Here is a 19,958-nt window from a genome sequence, read left to right as displayed (position 1 = left end):
ACTACGTATGTGGCAAACTTAGGTACATACGTGCTACTTACCTACTTAAAGGCAGAGTTAAACATAACATCTATTATGCGCTTGCTTGTGATTTCAGAGGACTAGACTTGATAACCCCTGCCCCTTCCAGGCCTGCAACCCAGTTATTCCTTGCAACACCAGAAAGGTTAAATAGGTTAGAGCCATGCATACCCCTTGTGACCTTTCCAAGTATCCCTAGGGGTTCTCATACCCCTAGCTGAAAACCCCTGGCCTAGCATCTTATAACCAGGGATCCTGGTTCTCCTTGATTAAAAAAACCCACAAATTCTCTGATAAACCCCCCAAAATCCATGATTAAAATGAGAGGTCCCTCATTCCCACTCCCACAGCCCTGCCTCTCCACCCACAGTCCCCTTCCCCCCAGCCCTATCTGAGGGGGCCCCCAGCTGCCAGGGCTACAGGGCCAAGGACCAAGGTCCACAGCCCCCTTACCCCAGCAAGCAGCAGTGGCTGCTGCAGCAGAGCAGAGCCTGACTCCCCCTGCTTCTGCCTGTCTGCCTGCTGTGAGGGTGGGGGCATCACTGCACATACTCCTGGTGGGGCAGAGAGAATCCATGATCCCCAAATCTGTGCAGGGGGTGGGTGTGGCCATAGGCTGCCAGCTGTGGGTGTGGGCTCCTACCTTGCTGCCCTCCCCAGGGTCCTTTGCAGCCCAGTGGGTGCAACCGGGCACTGTAGGGGACAGCGGGGCCACATGGGGGTCTCCTTGCCACTGTGAGCTCCATGCTGCCCTGGCAAGGTGTCCCCTGTCTGTGCAGCAGCAGTGAGGGGTACAACCCTGAACCAGCACCCCCATGCTGCCATGCGCACAGGGGGAACCTGGTTACGGCAGCACGGAGCTTGCAGCAGCAAGCAGCTTTCCTGTGCAGCCCTGCTGTTCTCTGCAGCACCAGGTCACACTCACTGGACTGCAAAGGCCCTGGGGGAGGGCAGCAGAGCTGGAGCCCAAGCCCACAGCAGACCATCCATGCCCACCCCTACCCCACACACAGATTTGGGGGCAACAGGTCCCCCCTCTCCCTGGGTGCGCGTGCAGCAGCAGGGAGACAGCCGCACCCCCAGCCCCCTGGACAAGCCACCCATGGCCCCATCCCACTCCCCACTGGGGCTCTGCAGCCATGCATTCTGGCCCCGGGCCCCAAGTCCCATGCACCTCCCAGCTGAGTAGCAGCCCCAGCCCTGCCCAATTCCCTCCCTCCCTATAGGGGCCTCAGTTCCTCCCCTCCCCACCACTGACTTGTGGAAGCTGCTCTCCAGGCTGCCTGGCAGCCATGTGCATATGTGAATGGCCACCACCCTCCTCCTGCTCCCCTCAGCCCCTTGCAGGCTGGAACTCTGCCAGCCCGCAGAGACCTCTTTGCAAAAGTACACAGTCCATGGATTTCTCCGTTAAAATGAGAAATCCCCTTTTCCTTGGATAAAGGGGAAATTCTGCATTTTTCTTCGGTTTTCCCTGCTTGTAACAAACTTAGGAACTTTAGTATGAGAGACCAATGACCTCTAAAACTGCAACGTACCATAGGAAGAAAGCAGGAGAAGCCATTTCTTCTTAGCTTTAACTTTTTGAACCATTATGGGAGCAGATACAAAGTAAGATAGCAGCTAGTAATATCACAGAAATACAGCACACTAGAGAAACTCTTGGTCTAAGTTTGCTGAGTAACTTTACTACAAGGAATGTTTTTTGTTCTTATTAAATAACCACAAAAGAGAGCATTATGTGACAAGAGGATTAAACATTACCATAGCCAAGTCAAACAGAGTCGGGTTTACATTGCTATCCCTTACAGTTCCCAAAAGTGGGTGTAATTACAGCCTAGGGACTACGGTAGACAAAGTTTCAATCTGAACTCATTTACCATTTAATTGGCTGACCTTAATGATATCAAGATCCTTTTTAAGCTCTGTATTGGAATGCTAGTGGGTGTGGAAGAGTTATGTAAACCACATATTGCATTAAAAATCAGCAGATACTTTTAACAGCAAAAAAAAGCTTTGTTAGCAACTATAAATAACTAAGTGGGTGAATTAACCAATTACAGTTATATGATGAACCAGTTGTAAGCAGAGACTGGACTAACTGTGAAAAGAGAGACTCCTTTTAACTTATATACCTCCTTTTTAATATTTATGTTATACAGAGGTCCTAGAGATTACCCCAGTCCCTTTTTACTGTACAAACACATGCAAACTCCCTGTAATAAAAAAGTTTGTGGTTCAAAAAAGCTTTAAAAATAAATATGAGAGTCCCTTATTTTCTTTGATTAATTTAATTAAGCCTACATAAGAGTTGAATAAACTTAGTGATAAAAAGACAGTGTTGTCTCACCCCTCTTGAAAAGATTTCCACTTTCATCTCCCATTATAATCCTCTTGTTCTGATACTGTTGCATGTATTAATGGGAGCACGTGCCAAGTTGCCTGTGATTCCTGTAGGTTTCAAAGTTTTGAACACTTTATGAGGACAGATTCTATCAAATACTTTTTCTGACGACAGTGAAATACAAGCATGCTCAACAGCTGTTTCTAACACGAGCCAGAGATGTATGACAGAATTTATCATACTCTTGGCATTTCTGGAGTTGTATTGTTATTTGTTGATCTTCAGATCAGTTCATTGGTCTCCTTATCAGTCTTTGCTGGTATACAGTCTTGAGCAATGGGTAAACGTATTTTGGAGGCATGCAGAACTACCTTGATTGTACAGATCTTGCAGTACATTTCTTTGCTCTTTGGGACTAGGATGTTGACTGGCAATTAACTTGTGCATAATGTGTCATTTCTTATCTCTGAAAGAGCTTCTAAAACTTCCTCTCCCAACATTTTAGCTGCTCTTTTTAGCTGCCCTGATGTTATTCAAATTGGAGTGCACCCAGATGTGATAGAAAGTTTCTTGGTTTCAGCCTGTGTTGTCTTGATATTAATGAACTTTCTTGTGTAACTTCAAATAGAGGTTTTTCAGAGTTTGTCATCATATGATTCCTTCACCATCTCTCTTTTGAGGAGGGGAAGGGATTTGTCTAGCATCTATCATTTTTAGTGTCACTTATAACTTTCATTTTTGTTGACTGCTTTATCCTTTGATGCATTTAATTTTATTTTATCCAAATTTGTTTCTTTGAATTTTTAATTCCATTGTTTGCATTTTGCAAATCTGCATTCTTTTTGTTTATCATCCTATTTTAAAATTTGGTATTCTTTTCCTGCTGCTGAACATAGTTCATTTACTTTTCTTCTGCTGTCTGCAGGATAAATGCTTTCTTTTGTTACCCAAGGGTTTTTCTTCAACTTCTTTCTTACAGTTTTACCTGCAGCTTTTATAACTGCATCTTTCAGTTGTTCCAGTGTCACTTGGTCTTTGTGGGCACCTATACACGTGCCCAACGCCTGCTCTGACGCATGCTAATTAGTATCAATTAATTGAGTCTGCTGGAGTGTCCTAATTAGCATGCTCCAGTAACCTCAGCATCACATGTATTCAGCATCCCCATGCTTCAAAATGGCAGTGAGGGCATTTTAACTAAAGCTCCTCAAACTAGCTTTTGTTAAAGTGCCCCTGTTGCCATTTTTAAGTGCAGGATACATGAGGTGCTGCAGGCGCCTTAATTAAAGAGGCTCCTGAGAGCTGCTCTAATTAAAGGACCCCACCCTGGAGCCCTTATAAAGATGCCCTGTATTTATATTCTACGTAACTACTTCCTGGAAGTAACTTTGAATTTCATGATACCTACCAACTTCAAGGCTTCATTTTGGGTAGCATTTGGCCTTCTGAAATTTTTTCATCTTAACGCTCAATCTCACCAATACCAATCTGTGGTCTGATGCCCAATCTATACTAGGTATGACCCTAACCTTCTAATACCATTTCTGTATCAGTGGTTAATACATTTGTTTTCTCTACATCCCTCTTCATGATTCACATGCACGTCTTGCACTTTCTGATTTTTTTTAAAACTGAATATTGTTAATAATGATTTGCATGCAGAATTCTGATTCTTTAACTATAATTTCTTTCAGACAGACCAAGCATAGTAGGTATCTTTTCCTGTCCTACCTTTGCAATTTCTTCCCCCCACAACAATTATCAGCAATATCCTTCTTTCAATGACTGATTTTTATTATTTCTTCATTATTTTTAAGTATGCTTACTGCATGTTCAATAAAATTCCCAGAGTGGGGTAGATAGAAGTTGGAGAGGCTAGGTAATCTGAATTCTGGAATTCTGAAAGAACTGACATAGGACATTGCAAGTCCATTGGCAAACTTTTTTTTTTAGTCTAAAAAGTTTGGGAGTGATACCACGGGGATTGAAAATTAGAAATGAAGTACTTATATTTAAGAAGGGAGAATGAAATAATATGGACCACTACAGGCTGTGAGTCTAATCTCAATATTTTGTATGGTTTGTATCTATTCTCAGCTACATCTATACAATCCAATTGGTTCCAACGTGCTTCTGAATTAAATATTTCAAAGTAAAGATAGCCAAATTAAAAACACAAGCTTAGATACAAATCACTTAAAAAAAACCATGGCAAGACAGCTCTAGAAAAAAGGGCAGAAAAAATCACACTTCATATTTGAAGTGAAAGATAGATGAGAAGTTAGGAATTCTGAGTTACTATCAGAGTGTTCATCAGTATGTTCAGTGCCTGAAATGGTCAACAAAGTTCCTAGTCTTAGGGCTTTGCTTGCTGGAAGTGCAGGGAGGATGACTGTACCATGCAGAGACAAGAGCAAGTCCAGACCTGAACATTCCTTCATAGTTTCCACCTCTGGGAGTGCCTGGCTTCAACTACAAAAATAATATGAGGAAATATTTACATGAATGAAATGATAAAGGATTAATTCTGAAAAGCATATCAGAAATCTATACTTGCCTAACTTTGGTCAGCAAAGTACTTTAAAATCGACCAGTAATTCATACTATATATTTGATCAAGTTATAAGAAGTATTTTTTTTATTAGGTCCAGTGCTTAACTCCACACTCATTAGTTTATTCTTTCAACAAGCATGATTTAATTGCAATTTAATGTCACTGCAACTCTAATATTCATAAAGAGTTTTGTATACCCAGGCTTACCTAGGCTGAAGGAGCTTTTATTACATTTTTCCAATTTTTGAGTTTTGAATTGTCTTTTTCTGTTGGTAATGTTGTAGAATCACCAGGAAAGGAACTGATCTGTAGGTAATCTGGGACTTGTTTATTCTTTGTATTTCAAAACTACTTAGTAATTCTGTCTAGAGTGCTAGTGTAATAGTGGCTTTCCATGAAACCTTTTTAACCATCCAAAATTTATATTTTTATTTGTAATATAGGACAGAGGCAGTGTTTAAGTAGCATTCATTTATCTTTATATTTCAACTGCTATTTGACAGCAGTTGATCTGAGACAGTTTTAGGGTAAGTCCACACACTATATTTCTCTAAGTATGAAGCAAGTTAGAAATCGCTTCTCTTCAACTATTCTTAATTTGATTATGCTGCAACTTATAACACTAATTTCATACCACAAATTCATAAATTCATTTCCCACTAAAGTTGACCATTAAGGTATGGTAATAATGTTTAAGAAGTAGAGTGAATATCTGCAGATATATTCACAATATCAGCATAATTCTTTCCTAGAAAACAAGAGATTAATGAAACTTTTGGACTTCATATGAAAACGTGTTTCATGTAGGGAAAGCCATGCCAGCACTACAGAGTTCTTCTAGCATAGCTATGTCATTTAGTGCTAGGAAGAGAAGTCCTGACTGCCATATACTAGCAGTATAACTTGGTTGCTTGGAATAAACAATGCCAGGAAGAGAGTGGTATTTCTGGTATAAGCTGCATCCCCATTAGGAGTGCTTTGCTGGAATAGCATGGCAGTACTGGCAAAGCACTGATAATACAGATGATCTTTATCAGTATGATTACATATACATGTAAGTTCTATTCAACCAGAGGAAGGGCTACAGAATTAAGAGCTTTGAATGAAACACATGTGAACCTGAAATTGTATAGGTGAAGTATCAGTTCAGCCTTCCCAAGGGGACTATGCTTTACAGGAGAGAAATTAGCTGTTTCCAGTGTTCAAAAGCAAAGGTAAAAAATCTTTAATATCAATTCTGCTTATTCTAGAATTACTCCAAAAGTGTTACCATGGAATTCTAAAGTATCACAACACCCCAGCTTACAGGTTACAAAATTCTGCAAAGAAAATAATCACAAAGCTGCGTCTGCATAAGAAATCGAACCATTACTGGCATTAATGTATGAATTTTACTTATGTGTCAGTAGTTGGGTATGATCAGTCTGGATGGGGCGGAGCAGGTGGGGCAGCCTCCTCTGCCCTCCCCATCCTGATCCAGGGGCACATGCCCCCCCATGCCCTCCCACCACTTGCCCAGCCAGGGCAGGGAGGGGAGCTGTGGAACAAAGCTGCTGCTTGTCCAGGCGATGCAACTCCCATTGTCTGGAGGCAGTGCAGTGGCTATACCTCATTTCGGCTGGGCAAGTAGCAGCAGGGCATAGCCCCACTCCCAGTGCCTTCCGCCATCTGCCCAGCATGTAGCCCCAGCCCCACCCACCCCACATAGATTCAGGGGCACACACCCCACCCCCCAGCCATGCCCTCCCAGACTGGCTGCAGGAGCAGCAGTGCGAGCCACAGGACAAGCTGCCAGATGAGCAGCTCGCAGACCGGTGGTGCGCAATAGCAGGAACCACCTCAACGCCTCCCCACATCCCCCGTCCTGACTGGGCAGCGCTTGCCCCAACCTGTCCTAGTCCCAGGCCCAATCCCTTCCTCACTGCAAGGGTGTTGATCTGACTCCCCATGCCCCCTCCTTTTCAAGTGTCATAAAGGAACCAATCACCCTTTTATAACATTGTTCCTATGGGAAAATTGGTTCCAATTTATGATGTTTTGACCTAAGATACAGTTTTCAGGAACCAATTGCATCATAAGTCTGAGGGCTGACTGTATATGTATTGGGCCCCAAAGTCATGAGATTTGTGCAAAAAAGAAAGATATTTTAAATGGTATATATAAGATTCTTATTATTTGCCTTCTGAATCATTAGGTTATACATTTCTCAAGTGTGAAAGTAAGGAGTGTACTTTTTCACTGAAAACTGAGATTCTCATGTAATCCTTTAACTTCAGATGCTGATAGCTTGGTAAAAACACTAACTCTTGCAGACATGATAGAATTGTGGGAACTAGTAACTCTGTTGGAAACCAAAATGTGTTCTATATGTCCAAAAAGCTAGGCCAGATACAACAGACCTAGTTCTTGGTGACCTTTTGTGTCTAGCTTGATAGAAGACAAAAGAGGCCAAATTCTGCCCAGGCATGGAGGTTTCCAGGGCTATAAGTCAGTATAGAGCCCAGTATACAGACATGTGATAGGTGCCCACATATTTACACAAAGGGAAAAATGACAACTATGAAACTATGAAACTATTGCGCTAACTAAAGTAGCATACTATGCAGATTCCTACCATGACAGAAGAATTTGTAAGAAAGTACAGGTTTCCCTAGCTTTATGCTGTAGATGCATTCCTGAAAAATGCTGCATAACTTGTATTCGCATAAAGGGAACCCACTTTACATCATAACAAATAAGGATATGTTCCAAGACCTCGACTGTACTGACCCCCAGATGCATTTCTACAACTTTTACAAAACAATTTTGGTACTCGCCAACAGCAGATGGTACACACAAGCACAGGGCACTATCATAATGGGGATGGCAACTACAGAAACATGTCGCAGATGAGCCAGGAGCACAGATCCACACAGGAGACTATATTTTGGTGCGCATCGCTCCCACAATGCACTGTACAAAGCAGCTGACTTCAGGCTTCCACCACACCAATCGCCTAAGGTGAACTTACCTCACATATAACGAATTTTTGGTATAAAAAGGGTCATTGCATAAGAGTGAATTCACATATACAGTACATGCATAAAGTGAAGGAAACCTCAAAATCTCTGTCTCCTGTATTAAATACTTCTAAGGAAATCTAACCACACATAGGATAGGAGTTTAATACAAAGTTAAAAGAATAAAAATAGTACTGTCACTGACAGAACTATCTTACAGTGGGGTAATTAGTTGTGATTAAATATACATGTCAATGCTGGCTGTAGGTATAAATTTTGCCTGGTCAACCCAGGCAGCAGGGGGCTAGACTCTTGCCTCCTGGCTGGCCACATGGCTCTGCACTTTCAGTACCCTTGTGCCCCAGCCAGTCCCTCCACTGCCTGACACTGCCACCTGGAGCTAGCCCCTTCCCCCCCTTGCACGTGTAGATGATGCACCAGGGAGTAGTTTACTCTGACTCAAAATGCTTCAGAGTTTATTGTTTTGAATTAAACAACGAAGAAGGGTTTTTTTCACCTCCCTGGCTGCCTCTGACATTGGATACCTCCAGGGACGAAGACAGCCTAATCTGCACATCACAGAGCAACAGTCTAACGAAAGGACTCTCCAAAGCCCAGGGGAATACACTTCCAGCCTCTATTACCCATGTGCAAAGTGGGTACAAGTTTATTTTCTACCTATGAGGACTTCTACAATCTTTTAATTTTCCTCAACCTGAGGAAGGGTGTCTGTGCCTGAAAGCTTGCAAATAAATCATTTTTTTGCTACTGCTGTACTCAGTTGGTCTAATAATAGATATTGCCTCTGACCCAAGAGCTTTTTGAATCTCTTGCACATGTAGATGCAGGCAGGAAGTCTGATAAGCAGGCTTGAGGGACAGAGAAGGCCTGAGTTCAGCAGCAAGCAGAACTTCCCATGTGATTCTGTGCAAACTACTTGTCTCGGTTACTTGAACAAAAGTCATTACAGGTCCCTACTTTCCTGGAGTAGAAACCCTGAAAGACTTGGGAGAACTTCAAGTGGAGTGTTGTAGCCACTAGGGGCCAGGAAATACGCGAGGAGGAACAGCTTCCTGGCCATCCCTTTATTGGAGCAAACAGCTGGGAAGAGACAACAGTCTGGACACCAAGCGCCCTTCCCAGGCCCTGACAAGGGACACTGCGCCTAGGGCTGCCAACTCTGCTGGAGTCCGTTCCGGGGGGATCCGTCCCATGATGTAAAGGACATTAATGACCGACTATTCCGTGCTCGGGAAGGCAAATGTACAGTTTAGAAACCTCCTGTATACATCGGCTTCAACATTTAATATTTGTTTGAATGGATGCGCTATCACGTATTTCCCCGGTGACTGAGCAGTCTCCTGGAGACGACCTCTAATTCCTGGAGACTCCGGGGCAGTCCTGGAGGCTTGGCCGCCCCAGCGCGCCTCTACGCCCCCCCGCAGCTCGTCCCACCGGAGACATCGCCAAGGCCGGAGAAGAGCTGCGGGGGTGGGGGGCGGCCGCGGCGCGGCGGAGCCGGGCGCTCGCTCCCCGCCGCCCCGCCCGCGCGCGCACCTGGGCAGAGACAGGCTCGTCCCGGCGCGTGAGTCACCCCGCTCCGCCCCGTCTGGCCCCGGACTTTCCCCCGGCGGCTATAAGGGCGGGCGCCCGGCGGCACCGCACACATGCTCCGCTCCGCTCCGCGCTGCTCTCCGCGGGATGGTGCCCGGCCGGACCCTGCTCCTGGGCGCGCTGCTGGCGCTGGCGGCGCCCGGCTCCGGTGAGTGCCCGCGCGGCGGCGGCGGCGCCTGGGGGGGCGGGGGGCTGCGCGACGGGCCGGGGCTGCGGCCAGCGCCTCAGTTTTCTTGCACCTGCCCGTCAGGGCCCCAGGGTCGCACCTGCTGAGCCCCTCAGCTGGACCAGGGGCTGCCAAGTAGCTTGCAGCGTCTGATATCCAGGAAGTTCTGATTTAGAGGCCGTGTCCCTCACTCCTGCTCTTGTAGCTACTGATGCCCCCGTGGATTTGTCCTGTCTTTTGAATCTGGATAAGCCATCAGCTTTACGCAATGTCACTGAGCCCATTTTCTCTCCTGTCTTTTTAAAGGTAACTCAGAAGTGCCAACAGCAGTTAATATAACTTGGTCATCAATCAATTATAAAACACTACTGACATGGCTGCCAAAGCCAACCAACTATGCTTACACCGTAGAAATATCTGGGTAAGTAGAAATCGTTGGAAATGTGTTAGTGTCAATGCGTATTGACCCTCTTTTTAAGTTTTTATACATAAGCTTCTGTATAAACTTATAAGAGTAACTTGGAGAGGGTACTAGCGTTTTGCAAACAGATTTTTGTATTAATCAGCAACTCCTTAAAAGTACTGGTAATAATTAGTCCTGTTGGGTAACATTCAAATTGCCTCCGTTCATCTAAATCTGTCTAGTCTTCCTTTGTTTCCTTCATGGTTTATAAAACAAATGTCACTTACTGGATGAATAAAACCCAAGCCTGCAGAAGTGTCTAACTTTTTTTTTTATTGTTAAAATGTTCCACTGCAATATCTGTAGAATATTACAACTTCTATGAATTGGCTTAGAAAATGATGATTAAACATGCCCCAAAGAGAAACTTCATCATTGCTCTGTCTAGAGTGGTGCCATTTATATTACTGTAACAACTTCTGGCAGGTTCAGTGCCTATAACTGAAGGATCAATATAAAGAACAATGAGAAAAATACCCGAGCAATAATTCAGTGACCTGACCTTGTCTGTGTGAGTCTGGGGCAATTGAATGACTTTGCCCAATCCGTGACAGCATTTTGAAGGCAAACGTTTAAACAGAACCCTGTAACACAGCCAGACAGTGCAATCCTGCAAATGCTGATAGACACAGGCGTCCATACCATGTAGCATGATCCATGTAATTCCCATCAACAGAGGTCCACTTAGCTAAATCAAAGGGTTCCCTATAGTGTGGCATAGTAGTCAACTAGTGCAAATCACTGTGCAGGATCAGGACCACAGAGGTCAGCATTCTGCCTAATTGGGCCATACTCCCAAAGGTATTTGTGTTCCTAGCTGCCTCTTTAGACACCTACCGTTCAGTAAGTTAGCCAAGTTGGTTTTTAGAAAACCCTAAATATCTGTTTGGACCTTTTTTACCTTTTAAAATTTGGTGCTCAGTCCATTGGGCCTCTAGGGCCAAATTCTATGTGTTTGTAATATAACATGAAACATACAGGACCAAACTTTGCTAGTCTTAATCACATAAATAGTTATATCTTAAAAAGGAGTTTGATTCACTTTTTTTTCTGGTCTAGTTTCAGCAGAGTCTAACAAAAGCTAGTTAATTTGCAAGTCGTACTATTTTAGTACTAAGCCTCTTATATGAATAGAAATGATCCTTTGGAGAGAACAATTAAATAATGTTACAAAAATTACTTAAATGTACTTGGAGGAAATGTGAACAGACTGGCATTAATTACTTCCCTTTTTTTTTAGTGAAAAAATAGCGTATGATGAGATCTGTAAATGGAAGTACTGTAGACTTCCACAGGCGCAGTAGTACACCCATGTGGATTCATTCACTGGTAGCAAAAGTACTGTACCTTGCTCTCAACCCCTAACAGACTATTTTTGATACTGACACAACTATCCCTCCATCCACCCAAATGAGAGGGGCAAACAGTTTTGAGTCCTTTTCACTTTAATGTCATTAATTACATAAGTACAGTCTTCCTACTGACTTAGTGTGACAACTGCTTGGTTTTCTTTCAGTCAATTGTTTATTTCAATATAACTGAAGCTCTTACTCCTGTCATTGATGATGATAAATGGATTTTTAATGTTGCTTATACCATCTAGTGAAGACGAGCATAATTGCAGGTTAAGAAACTTCTTCATGATGTATGCCAGCAGAGGCTTTTTTTTAAGGCTTTGTTAATTTAGGGTATAGGATCTGAAAATGTGTTATTGCATGTAAACATTTTCAGATTTCCATGCCATGTGAACTTACAAGTGACTCGAGAGTGAATTTTGAAAATTTTCTTCCTTTTTATTACAGAATATCTTTTAAAGTCAGAATTTATTCAATAGCAATTTATTTTCAATTTGGATATAACATGTATGTCCACATCTAAGTATAGACATAAAGCCATATTTTTCTCTAAAGCGCATGTTACTTTTTAGCAGAGAAGGAAGGTCAGTTAGTTTACTCTCCATATTGCTTGAGTTGATTAAATCAGTGTTTTGTTTTGTTTTTTTTTATATATTGTAAAGCTACCCTGTTTACATGGTCTGGAAAACAAATTTAGGTGTATAGGTACAATAAAGCCACAATCAAAGTTTTAAAAATGGAACCATTTTAGCCAGGCACAACATATGCCTAAAACTGCTAACAAAAATTTAATGCATTAAAAATGTCATTTGTTCCTTTCAGGAGTCGCACTAACATAAGAAGAAAATGCATCCACACAAAAGAAACAGTGTGTGATGTTACTGATATTATACTAGAGAATGTAAAAGACACCTATACTGCACATATAGTATCTGACATGCTTTCAAATATAGATGACTTTGATGAGAAACTTTATGCAGCCTCTCCAGAATTCACACCTTACAAACAGAGTAAGTAAATTGCCTTCATGTTGTCTTTCCTCATGCTTTAACTAAGCTATAGGACAAGTTCCATTTACTATAACTGGACTGGAATTGGGATAAAGACATTTTCCATTTTGAGTTCTCACAAAGCTCATGCTTGAAAGCCGTTCATAGCTAAATTTTTTTTGCTGGTACTGTGGACCACAAGTGGAAAGGTGCATCATAACCACATATTGTGAAGTTTAAGTAGTATATACAGGCTTGGAATATTTATTAATGTACTACCTAGACACTAAAACTTTTGAAGTCTACTGTAGCGGGTTGCAGGTGGGGTGGGGAGGGGAGAGAAAATTTGTCAATTAATCTTCTTTGTGTACAATTTTAATTCTGAAATAATTGCTTATATTTAGCTTTAATTGGGAAACCAACTATTCAAAATTCTACGCAAAATGGCTCCAAGTTGATAGTATTGGTTCAAGATCCATTTATACCCTCAACGTCTCCCAATGGAAGCTTGAAGAGCATCAGAGACATTTTTAAGGATGATCTGGAATATGTACTCTATTACTGGAAAGATAAAAGTTCAGGAAAGGTAGGTTTGTTTTGTGGAGTTTGTTGTTTTGTATGTGACAGTTACACAACTTCTACGGTATATTAAGAATTAAAACTTTTAGACAAAACACCACCTTAGGTGATTAAAAAAGACTTCCTTTTTCTCCACAGAAATATGAAAAAACCAAAAGCAATCAATTTGAAATTGATGTTGACAAAGAAGAGAACTATTGCTTCTTTGTGCAGGCAACGGTTCCTTCACGTACAGAGAACCGCAACAGCTTGGAAAGTAAAGTGGCTTGCACCAGTATTTCCAGAAATATTTTGGATGGTATGTATCTGAAAAAAATGTGGCTTGACTCTTGCATTCCAACAAAAATAATTCTAATCCTCTGTTTGCTTACATTTTTAAGGAAGCATACATTTATGAACAAATTTCAGAATAAACTATTTCCTGCTTAAATTATGAGGAGCACTTTTGCCCCCTGCAGTGCAGAAACTGATGGGGGGAAATCACGGAAATTCCTTACTAACTACTTAGATCATACTACAGTAATAATAATAGCTGCTAGTTTTTTAACTGAGAGATGAATCTTCCATCTAAAACCACCTATGGCTATTCATTCCTCTAGAGGAGGAAGGGGAGGTTGAGTTGATGGTTTTTCTGTCATTTCAAATAATTCCAGATTCTCTCCCGACTATTTTTGTTAAGATTAAAAAAATGTGGTTTGATATTGCAGTAATTTGAACTGCAGTCAACTCCATCCAAAACTACATGCATTAGGCAGATAATATTTTAGCCCAAGTGTCTGTTAAGGCTTGACTAATATATAGCTACTTAGGGAAGACTAAATTCATAACTTTTAGTTCATTCAGGTTTAAAAGTGGGTAAGCTAAATTTAGTGTTTCTTAATAGGGCTTAGTGCAGCATGTCTGAGGAAAAGGACTTATTCAAGAGCTCTCTAGTCTAGTCAGGATCTTAGGATAAAGAAACTGGCTATTCGTGTAAAATCTTTGTGCAATGATGAGTTACTAAGTCTAAATCTTTTTTTTTTTTTTTTTCCTTTTCTCCCCCTCTCTTCCCTCCACCCACTCTTAACAGAGTATCGATTCGAACTGTTTGTTATCATAGGGGCTGCTGTATTAGTAATCATCATTATAATCGTCATTGTATCTGTGGCCATCTATAAATGCAAGAAAGAGAAAGCTGCAATAGTGAAAGAGAAAACACCACTTAATGATGTCTGAGGAAAAAGCCTCATTACTACTGCAAAGACTACAGGAAAGCTCATGGTACTTGTTGAAGAACACTACTGTCTCTAAATATTTTTATTAGTTTTAGTCTTTACCCAAGAGCAAAGGAACATTTTGTTTCTGTGAAACAACTATGATTGTATTTTTTTTAAATAATGTAAGTGGTGATAGGGACTGGTAAAATATGTTACTTCACAGCAAAAAGCCACTATTTTTTATTCCTTCTACACTTTTTTTTTTTTTAATACATAGTTCTGCCTTTTTAGTTTGGATATTCTGTCCATCAGCTAGGTTATCAAAGCTGAACAAATAAGTGACTTCATAATCTCCCAGTGACTTGACTTGGTGAGGTAGTGACATGACTTACATCACACATTTTTAACATGAGAAAAAACTTTATGCAAAAAATCCAAACTGTTACTGGACACTCTCTCAAAGCACTTGTTACCAATCAAGAGACAGCATAGCCAGTCTGAACTCTGGCATGCTTCTAGCATCTCCAGGTAATGTCAGACTGAATAACTTGCATTTGCATTACCTGCTATTTTGAATTGGTAGATTGAATATGCAGTAGTAGCATTTGCTGCATAGCAAATGCAATGCTGATGATTAAACACTGACAGATCAATATTTTATTAATGATATCTGTACACAGGACAAGCTGATGTGATCTAGATATACCTCAGATTTATAATAATTTTAAATATTTATAGTTTTATTATTGGGGAATCTAATTTTATATGGGCAATATTTGTATATATTGTGGTAACTTTATTTATACTTTTTTACTGAAATAAAGATGAATCTGAAAACAGTTTTATTTATTATTGTAACATGACATTCAGTGTAGGAATCCAGTGCAATGTGGATTTTGGAAATATGTGGTGCACCCCTCAGTTGAGTTGTCAACAGGGCCAATATATCCTGTAGTGAACTCTGCTGCTCTAGCTACACTTACGTTTTTAAAGCTAATATGGATGTCTGTGAAAGTGTCTCTCTTACCCTGTAGTGGAATTAGTTTAATACTTTATAAAAGCAAAGCATTAGGTCTGAGTCTGCACACATGCATGGACACTGTTTCTCTCAAATTTAGTTTAGTTACTTGTATTTATTAAAGAAGTCTTGCACTGGAGTGAAACTTCACTTTTACCATGTATTTATTACTGTAAGTACTGTACTATCTACATAAAAGAAAAATGCATATTTTACTGTAGGTGTAGGTCTCAAAGTACATTACACAGCTTCTAGGGAAACCCTATGTATGCATTTACTGTAAGGAACACTAACTTACTATAGTCAGTTCCTACATGAGAACTGGCTTGACTTATAACACAGCACATTCTACAGAACACTTTGTAAGGGAGAGAAAAATAAATATCCTTATTCTGGTTTTACAAATTGGGTAATTCAGTCACTGCAAAATTCATCTTGCATATTTTATACCACAAGCAATTGATAAACACATGCTTCCTACCTTCTACACTTGATAAAATTAGAAAAAGCAGGTTCAATAATGCCTAAGGTGTACAAACAGATAGGTGAACAGCCAGCAACCAGGGAGCTGGCAAACAGGAGCTGCAAACAGGGTAAGCAGTTTGCAGGCCAGTTCACAGGCTCTCCATGCCCCCCCCCACTCTTCTTTTGAGCGGCAGGTCTTTCAGCTTGGTGTAAAGAAGCAGGAGCGGGGGAAAAGGGAACACTTTGGGGCCAACAAGAAATAAACAGGCTAGTTCTAGCTGAGTTTGCTAGGCAAAGTCTGCTTGGAAGAAGAGCAGTAAGAGACAGAAGGCAGATTAAGAGACCCAAGAAAATGGCTGGAGAAGCCACTGCCTCTGCTTGCACCTGTGAGGTTTCTGTCCAGGCAGGAGCACTCACCATCAAGGCTTCACCCAGGTCCAGGTTTGATGCTGCAGCTTGCAGGTTCTTTCTGGTGGCAGCCAGGTCAGGGAGTGCCTGAAGTGTGAGCGGTGCCTCCTGGTGGTGTCTTTTAGGAAACAGGGAAGAGAACTACGGGAGGAGGTGCTGAGGCTCCGAAGCATCCTATACCATGAAGCATTCATTGAGTCAGTGCTGGAGGAGACCTCTGGGACTGTGGAGGAAGAAATGCCAGACACAACACTGTTGGACCAGGATGAAATGGTGGATGAGGCTTTCTTCAAACAGCTAGCAGAAGTGTCTGGATCACAGGCCCTGGTTCTTCTGGGGGACTTCAATCACCCTGACATCTGCTGGGAGGGCAATATAGCAGTGTGCAGGCAATCCAGGAGTTTCTGGAGAGTGTTGGGGACAATTTCCTGGTGCAAGTGCTGCAACGGCCAACTAAGGGGCATGCCCTTCTTGACCTGCTGCTCACAAACAAGGAAGAATTGGTGGGGAATGTAGTATAGTGGATGGCAACTTGGCCAGCAGTGACCACGAGATGATTGAGTTCAGGATCCTGAGGAAAGGAGGGATGGAGAACATAAGAGTAAGGACCCTGGACTTCAGAAAAGCAGACTTTAACTCACTCAAGGAACTCATAGGCAGGATCCCGGGGGAAACCAGCCTAAAGGGAAGAGGAGTCCAGGAGAGGTGGCTGTACTTTAAAGAAGCCTTACTGAGAGTGCAGGAACAAACCATCCTGATGTGCAGGAAGACTTGCAAGTATAGCAGAAGATCAGCTTGGCTTAACAGGGAACTCTTCAGTAAACTAAATCACAAAAATATAAGAGCATTGCTTGGGCATGCAGGGATGAAGTGAGGAAGGCCAAAGAATAATTGGAGTCGCAGCTAGCAAAGGATGTGAAGGGTAACAAGAAGCATTTCTACAAGTATGGCAGTAGCAAGAGGACAATCAGGGAAAGTGTGGCTCCCTTCCTGAATGGGGGGAGGGGGTAGCAAGAGGACAATCAGGGAAAGTGTGTCCCTTCCTGAAGGGGGGGGGCAACTTTGTGACAGAGGATGCAGAAAAGGCTGAAGTGCTCAATGCTTTTTTGTCTCAGTCTTCACAGGCAAGGTCAGCTCCCAAACTACTGAACCATACAGCACAATTTGGAGAGGTGGTGAGAAGCCCTCAGTGCTGAAAGAACAGGCTACGTAGAAAAGCTGGATGTGAAAAATTCGATGGGGCCAGATGGGATTCGCCTAAAGGTACTGAGGTAGTTGGCTGATGCGATTGCAGAGCTATTGGCCATCATCTTTGAAAACTTATAATGATCAGTAAAGGTCCTGGGTGATTGGAAAAGGGCAAGCATAGTGCCCATATTTAAGAAAGTGAAGAAGGAGGATCCAGGGAACTACAGACCAACCAGCCTCACCTCTGTCCCTGGAAAAATCATGGAGCAGATCCTCAAGGAATCCATTTCTAAGCACTTGGAGGAGAAAAAGGTGATTAGGAAGAGTCAACATGGATTCACCAGGAGCAAGTCATGCCTGACCAATCTGATTGCCTTCTATGACAAGGTGACTGGCTATGTGGATGTGGTGTATCTTGATTTTAGCAAGGCTTTTCATAAGGTCTCCCACAGCATTCTTGCATGCAAGCTGAGGAAATATGGGCTAGATGAATGGCCTGTAAGGTGGATAAAAAACTGGCTACAGTATTGGGCTCTGAGAGTAGTAATCAATGGCTTGATGTCTAGTTGGCAGCTGGTATCGAGTGGAGTGACCCAGGGATCAGTCCTTGGGCCAGTTTTGTTCAATGTCTTCATCAGTGACCTCGAAGATGGCATAGAGTGCACTCTCAGCAAGTTTGCAGATGACACTAAGCTGGGAAGAGTAGTAGATATACTGGAGGGTAGGGCTAGGATTCAGTGACCTAGACAAATTGGAGGATTGGGCCAAAAAAAATCTCATGCGGTTCAACAAGGACAAGTGCAAAGTCCTGCACTTAGGACAGAACAATCCCATGCACCAGTACAGGTTGGGGGCTGAGTGGCTGGGCAGCAGCTCTGCAGAAAAGGACCTGGGGGTTACAGTAGACAATAAGCTGAATATGAGCCAAGAGTGTGCCCTTGTTGCCAAGAAGGGTAATGGCATACTGGCCTGCATTGGTAGGTGTGCTGCCAGCAGGTCAAGGGAAGTAATTATTCCTCTCTATTTAGCACTGGTGAGGCCATATCTGGAGTAATGTGTTCAGTTTTGGGCCCCCCACTACAGAAAGGATGTGGAGATATTGGAGACAGTCAAGGAGAGGGCAACAAAAATGGTGGGAGGGCTGGGGGACATGACTTCTGAGGAAAGACTGAGGGAACTGGGCTTATTTGGTCTAAAGAAGAAAAGACTGAGGGAGGATTTAATAGCAACCTTCAACTACCTGAATGGGGGATATGAAAAAGGATGAAGCTGGACTGTTCTCAGTGGTGGCAAAGAACAGAACAAGGAGCAACAGTCTCAAGTTGCAGCAAGGGAAGTTTAGGTTAGATATTGGGAAGCATTTTCTCACTAGGAGGGTAGTAAAACACTGGAACAAGTTACCCAAAGAGGTGATGAAAACTCCATCCTTGGAGGTTTTCAAAACCTTGCTAGACAAAGCTTTGGTTTGGATGATCTAGCTGGGGATGGTCCGCTGGACTAGATGACAGTATAATAATGTGATTACTGAAATGTTAGGCATTTTTGTTACTATGCATAGCATTAAAGCAATGCCCTGTACAGTCAGGGACTAGATAGAATAATGGCCAAACAAGGCATAGCAGACTCAGCTCTTCACAGTGGGAAGGCTGCTGCTGAGAGGTACGTAATGAATGTGATTATGAGCTTAACTTGGATCACTACTCATGTGACAGCACAGGACAAAGAGTTCACAGTATGGCGTTAAGTGACAATAAACAGCAGTGAAAGAAAATACCTGCCCGGTGAATTTTTTGTAATGTGGATTATTTTCAGTTGAGTCATAAATACTGTACAATTCCAGTTTTGAGATGCATGGTATGGTATAACTGAATCAAAGAAAATAAAGTTTTAAATGATTTTGGAAGGTTGCAGTGTGCTTCTGCAACCTGGCTATATTCAAGTGGGCTTGTCTGGCACATATCAGAAGCTGGAATCACATTTGTATTAGTTAATGCAAATATTAGGCACAGGGACCAAACTCAATCACAGTAAGATAAAGGGGTTTTTGTGGCCTGCTCATAACACAAAGAGCCAATTTAGCAGGTATTTTGTAGCAGCCCCACCCCTTGGCACTGATTGGTGGAGAGGCTCAAAGGGAAGAAGGGGTGAGGGGGTGGCCGCCATCTTGATTGCTGGCTGCCCTTCATACCACCCTGCCCTTCGGCACTGACTAGCAGAGCACCCCTGGCAGGGGGCAAACACCATCTTGCGTGCTGCCCTTCATGCTGCTCTGCCAGCCAGCGCATTCACCTTCCAGCTGTGAGGACCTATTGGGAAGCCAGCATTTTACTTTTATTAAGTTGTGGGGGGGAGGAAGTTGCTGATTTCATGGAAAATCCCAGATTTTGTGGTTTGCACAACATTTGTGAAACCACAAATTAAGTAGGTCCCTATTTCTGCATAATAAAAATACAGGGAAACAAGGATTTTTGAGGGTGATATCTTTTATCGGACCAACTGTATATGCATACAGATAGATATCTATATCTATATAGATACTATATGCATATACAGTTGGCCCGACAAAAGATATCATCCATATGCCTTCTCCATAATTCCT

General features: G+C 42.3%; 1 protein-coding gene across 1 annotated transcript; it reads left to right on the top strand.

Moving 5' to 3' along the window:
- The first annotated feature begins 9,298 nt into the window (after positions 1-9,298).
- Positions 9,299-15,119, top strand: F3 (coagulation factor III, tissue factor). The gene is made up of 6 exons (XM_090049460.1): positions 9,299-9,680; positions 10,005-10,119; positions 12,339-12,526; positions 12,910-13,091; positions 13,223-13,382; positions 14,154-15,119. The coding sequence occupies exons 1-6, from the start codon at positions 9,620-9,622 to the stop codon at positions 14,297-14,299; spliced, it is 852 nt and encodes a 283-aa protein (XP_089905586.1). The 5' UTR covers positions 9,299-9,619; the 3' UTR covers positions 14,300-15,119.
- The last annotated feature ends 4,839 nt before the right edge of the window (positions 15,120-19,958 follow it).

The sequence above is a fragment of the Crocodylus siamensis genome, chromosome 5 (genome assembly GCF_052110815.1).
Source record: "Crocodylus siamensis isolate JL-2025a chromosome 5, ASM5211081v1, whole genome shotgun sequence".
NCBI classification, from domain to species: domain Eukaryota; kingdom Metazoa; phylum Chordata; order Crocodylia; family Crocodylidae; genus Crocodylus; species Crocodylus siamensis.
This window is presented reverse-complemented; position numbering and strand designations above follow the sequence as displayed.